Here is a 5,630-nt window from a genome sequence, read left to right on the forward strand (position 1 = left end):
CTTATGTACAGCTGGGATATTTCAATTACATTACTCCTAAGTAGTGAGATTACTGAAGGAGAAGGAAAAGTGTTATTAGTAATAATGATGTTTGCACAACCTTTGTGAAGAGACTTTTATGATGATGGAGACTCTCAGACCGCTCTAGTTATGGGCAAGGCAACCTCCATTGCTTACATATTAGTTAGCAAAAGGACAGACCTACCCTGAGATACACTGAGCACCTGTGTATGATTTCAGTAAATTAAACTCAGCCCCTTGGAATTAGCTGTCATTGTATACACTAAATGTGTTCACTTGTTTTGCATCATCTGCGTGGGCCTCATGCAATGTCCTGGAGCGGAAGGAAAGATGAACAAAACCCAGAATACGAGTAGGGAGCTGATGAAAGGAGAAGTTTGTAGCTGAGCTTGGAACTGATGAAGCGGCACCCAAGCATGTCTTTGGGCTGAGATCTTTCAACAGAATGTCCTATTCAGTCAGTCTTGCTTTATTTTGCTTTCAATTGATCTGTTCTGCAAAATCCCCTCCAACACTGAATTAGGATGTAGTATGGGTTGATCATCTTGCCAGTTTTTTTTTTTTTCTTCTTCCAGCTGAATAGAGAAGTCTGGTCTTATCAAATGGGTTATTTATCTTCTGGGGAGTTTATTCATCTATTTCCTTTGTGAGAAAGCACTCAGACTCAGAAATCCCCAGCTGGCCTTAGCTAGTGGTCCTGCTTTGAGGGAGGTAAAACTGGAGACCTCCAAAGGCCCTTCTTGTTGATACTTTCAATTTCTTGAAGGATTTTTTTTAAATGTTCGTTTTATTGTATGCATTTGCCATTGCACTAAGAAATGAGGGTCCTTTCTGTTAACACCCGGAGGCCTTGGGGAGCCAGCTGTGCTGTGTCCTCATTTGGAGCTGTAGGCAGATTGCAAACTGGGGCTGTGACCATGTGCTTGAGCATAATAAAAAGTTGCTGTCATGGTTTCCAGTCCTTTGGCAGCCTGGGACTAATGACAACTGTGAAATACTGTCTGAGCAACATCTAGATCCTGAAGATGTCCGAGGAACCTTGTTGCATGCCTCTTATTGGCATTTTCTGAGAGCAAAGGAGCTATGTGAAAATCTCAGAGGTGTGATTCCTCTTGTTCTGAAATAAGCTCATTAAAAAGCTTTTTTTTCTGCAGTGACAACAAAGGAAGCTTTGGTTAACTAGTTTGTGTATTTGACTTGTAAACCTCTGGTCCCATGATGTGGTCCTGGGTCCTTACAGGGGAAGGGGTGCAGTGCACTCCCCCATCCTGCTGCCCCTCCAAGTGCTCCAGCACCAGGACTTGTTGCCACATCTGATCTCATCCTTCCCCCTGAGAGACCTGGGTCACTGGCTCAGATCCAGCATCCCACCAGCATGCCTGCACTGCTTCCCGGCTCTGTGCCAGCGTGGCTGTGCCGGGGGATGCAGCAGCATGCCTGGAGCTGGGAGCCACCATGGTCCATCCCTTCCCTTCCCCAGCGCTCCAGGTCTGAAGGTTAAAGCCTTCCCCTGTGGAGGAGGGCGAGAAGTGGTTTAAGGTCAGCTGCAATTTCCAGGGGAACAATTTGTGTGTTTGGATGTGGTCATAATTCTTGAGAAGTGGTTTAAGGTTGGCTGCAATTTCCAGGGGAACGATTTGTGTGTTTGGATGTGGTCATAATTCTGATGATGTATGAGTAACAGGCACTGGCTCTTTTACCCACAGCATCCATTCAGGGCTGAAGTTAGGATAAAGGCAGAAGGCCAGGAGCTCATCTTGGAACTGGAGAAAAATGGGTAAGTAATGTGCTTTTGCCTTGCATTCTGACTTGTGGTCTCACTAAAATAATGAATAAGGATTACAGTGAAGTCAACAGGAAAACCTCCACTGACTTAACAGGGTTTGGATAAAGACAGGATGAGGAAGTCCTTTTCTGGATGTCAAGGTTATTCCAGGTCTGAGTCTCCACTGATGTTAATCAGCCAAGCAACACTGACTGTAACAGAGCTTTGTCAGCAAAAAGCAGCCAGTGACCTGGCCCTCACTGTGTAAACTTATTTTTGCATCATAATTCTTACTATATTAACTAGAAAATGCTGTTGATATGCAGTGTGCTATTTACCAAATGGCTCCATGCTTTAGAGTCTGTGTGACTCTAATGAGGATTTCATTTGCTGTGATGTGAAGAGGTTCTGCTCCCTGTTTCCTAGGAGAAATGATCTGGCAGTTTCAATTCCACTAGTGCCCATCATGCTAAAGTAGACTGAAAAAAATGCTTTTGCATTAACTGAAATGTAGCGTCTTCCCAGGCATGATACAGCTGTGCTGTGTGAGAGCATAGGGCATGATGTGTATTGAATTCAGCTGAAGCTGCAGGAGATGAAGGTAGGCAGAGGATTCTTGCATGGAGGCTTGTTCTGGAGGTTTTCTGCCCAGTGAGTGCATTAGTTTCCAGTGGTGGAACAGCAGCTGGAAATCTAGCTGCAAGAAACTTGTCTTTGCTGAGCAGTCAGTCCACTTGCGTGGTTGGTGTCTTATGTATTTTTAAATGGATCTGAAGATTTATCAGTGGAAATGCAACCAAATGTTTGTCTGCTAGAATCAGTAGGAATAATAACCTTGGAATAAGGACTCTGTTTATATTTGAAATGTATTGTGTGGACATCCCAACCACAGAGTTTGGAGGGGCTTAGCTTTCCTCCTGAAAGAGTGAAGCGTCAGATCTTATCAGTTCTGATGGCAACGCGTAAACCTAAATGATACTCAGGGTGTGCTGGAGGAAAAACAGATTATTTATTTTTTTTCTTGGCACTGTCTGCAGTAAAAACTGAAATCTGATGGCTGATGAAAGGCAAGTGCATCCTATGAGGTGTTTTCTGTGATAGGCCACATGAGCTATTGGGAATTTCAGAGCTGGAAAAGTTGGACATGTCTTCCAGGCAGTCATGCACCTGTGTAGAGCTAAACAGAAAGAGCTATAAATTGTGTGTGTTTTGGCATGTCTCAGCTGCAAAAATAGAGAAGTGGCAGAAGAGACAAGGCAGCATAAGCGCAGCTTAGTCCTGTCTAGTGCAGGAAAAGAGCTGTTGCTGACAGTGGTGGTCAGCAATGCCAGTCTCTGAACTGACCCTGGAAGCAATATAACTGCTAGAGCTGCTGGGGGTCTCCTTCCTGGTGGAAGAATTGTCAGGTCTTGTGTATTCCGCAATTACTATGTGAATTTATTTGTGGCACAGCAGAAGCTGGCAAGAGCAAGGATCCTTGCTGAATTCATCCGTTTGTGCTTGGAGCATGATGACGTAAACCCCAGGTGCCTTGCAGGAGCTGTGCCCTATTTCCAGTGCAGACAAACTCATTGCTGCTGTTAGTAAACAGAATTATAATAATAGAAGGTTTCTATTGTGTTTATTTCCTGAAATGTATTTTCATTCATTGAGATGTATACACACACAGGCTTAAGTGTGCGCACACACTTCCACTGCGGGATGAATTGCCTTACCAGGACTGGTGAAATACAGCGAGTGGTTTAGAGGTTTTTTTAACATTTTTATTTTCTGTGGAAAACACAAGTGATTCATAGATAGCGGTGCTTCATGTGGGAGTCTTGCCAGGCCTGAAGTCCCTGATCAAGAAAGGTGATGGCACAATACTAAAATGCAAGTCTGAACTTGGTTAGGTGAGAGGCTCTGGAGAGCCACCACTTCTCAGAGACCTGTGAAGCTGCAGAAGTAGTTTAGAGACACTCAAATTAAAAGAGAAATGATGAAGCAAATGAAAACATGAACTCCTTGGAGGGCTGTGGGTGCTGTTATTATTAGCATCCATAAAGCACTTGTAAGTGGAGGCAAACCACTTCTCCTGGTCAAAGCGTGCAGCAGGGCAGAGTCCAGCCTGGCTGCAAGGCTTCCCAGCACCCAGGAGCTCACCACTGCTGTTGCAGTGAGGTTCCAGCTGAGGTCTGGGGTACTGAGTAGTTGCAGCACCAGAGACAACTTCTCTGAGGGGTTTTTTGGGCACCCAGTGGGAGAGAAGGTGAAATCTCCCGAGTGGGAAGGTGTCCCTGCAGAGCTGTCTGAAACCTGTCTGCTCCTGGTTTTGAGTTCATGTGAAAGTGGGTGTAACAGAACTGCAACTTTAAGGAAGGTACTTGGGGCTTTTTAAAATTCAAATAGACCCCAGAGTTCTGAGTCATTCAACTGATTCAATTTACATGCGCCTCTGGAAATGAGATTTGCTGAGGTTTGTTGAGGTTCCCCAGTCCCCAAGCTCAGCACAGGGGAGCGATTGCACCCACCTGGCTCCTGTGGTCCTCTGTAGCCAGGTCCCAGCCTCCTGTGGCTCAAAGAAAGCATGAAATGATTGGCATAATCAGGGTCTGCTTGGGGTATGATTTACTCAATAGCTCCCAAACCTAGAAGGGAGCTATGCCAAGCTAGTGTAACTGCTCTGGGTGGATTAGGCAGCCTTGTTACACATTCACCACTCTGCTTATGGAGCAACAAAGCTGATGAGAATACGAGCTTGCTTTGAAAGGGGAGGGGGGAGAGAGTCATCATCTGCACACCTTTGGTAGGGATGCACTAGCTTTGAAAGAAATGTACTGCTTGCAACATGTGGGTGCCAAGGCAAGCCTGTGATTTCATATTCCATGTGAAAAGGACATTCTGTTCATCCACAGAGGTGAAACATAGAAATTATTGTACATCTTTCTTCAGAACTGTGTACAACTCTGTATTTTGTAATAAGCTCAGCACGCATCTGAGTTGGGGCTTTGTATATCTACAAATACAATTATTGCATTAGCAGTTAACATAATATTGCATTATTTCCTGTTCAGGACTTTGATAAGAAGGCGGAACCACACTGTAGTTCCAAGCAGAGTTCACAACATTAGTTAACATTTCTGAGTAACGACAGAAGTACATCTCCCAAACCACTCAGGCTTGTTTTAAATGACTCAAAACCATGTCCTGCAGCTGTGGGATTGGAAAGCTCAAAGCTGTACAAACAACAAATATATGGAGAGTTGCCTATAAAGCAGCTTTAAATTTGGCTGGAGCTTAGGAACGGAAGAATCTGAGTTGCAAACCTTGGATGAAAAGTGACTTTTTAAAAAGGCATTTGCATTTGTTAATAAAAAGCAGCTTTGAGCCAGGGAGGGAGGGGATGCTGAGATGCTCTGGATGTGTGTGGCGGTGCTGCCTGGTGTGAGCCTTTTCTTTCCAGTGAAGAGGAGAGCTCTTATTTGCACAGCAGAAACCTGCGTGCAATTTGTCATCTCACCTGCGCACAGGAAAAATATCAACAAGATTTTCCTCCCTCTTCTCCTCTCTTTGTTTCTCCTGGGGAGAGCAGACTTGGAAGGGCCCTCCCAGCTGTGAGGGGTAGTGGAGGCTTCTCCAGGGGATGTCCCTGCCTGTGGGTGAATGCTGTGGCCAGTGTGGGGCACAGCTGCGTGTTCTATTTTTATCTTCTGCCTGCCCACAGCAGCCGTGATGGTGTGGGGCGCTTGGTGGCAGAGGCCCAGTAGAGATAGAACTGGTTTGGGTGGGAAGGGACCTTAAAGATCATCAAGTTCCAACCCCCCTGCCATGGGCAGGGACACCTCCCACTAGCCCAGGTTGCTCA

At 45.3% G+C, this 5,630-nt stretch overlaps 1 protein-coding gene across 1 annotated transcript in view; it reads left to right on the top strand.

Annotated features, from left to right (window-relative positions):
* Positions 1-1,727: 1,727 nt before the first annotated feature.
* Positions 1,728-5,630, top strand: part of ADAM19 (ADAM metallopeptidase domain 19) — a gene marked incomplete at its 5' end in the record, with an annotated part of 29,355 nt that continues 25,452 nt past the window's right edge. Inside the window, one exon of the mRNA XM_010073299.1 lies at positions 1,728-1,798. Coding sequence (XP_010071601.1) covers positions 1,728-1,798 — 71 coding nt within the window. The remainder of the gene's footprint in view (positions 1,799-5,630) is intronic.

Source organism: Pterocles gutturalis, unplaced genomic scaffold (genome assembly GCF_000699245.1).
Source record: "Pterocles gutturalis isolate BGI_N339 unplaced genomic scaffold, ASM69924v1 scaffold11302, whole genome shotgun sequence".
Classification (NCBI taxonomy): domain Eukaryota; kingdom Metazoa; phylum Chordata; class Aves; order Pterocliformes; family Pteroclidae; genus Pterocles; species Pterocles gutturalis.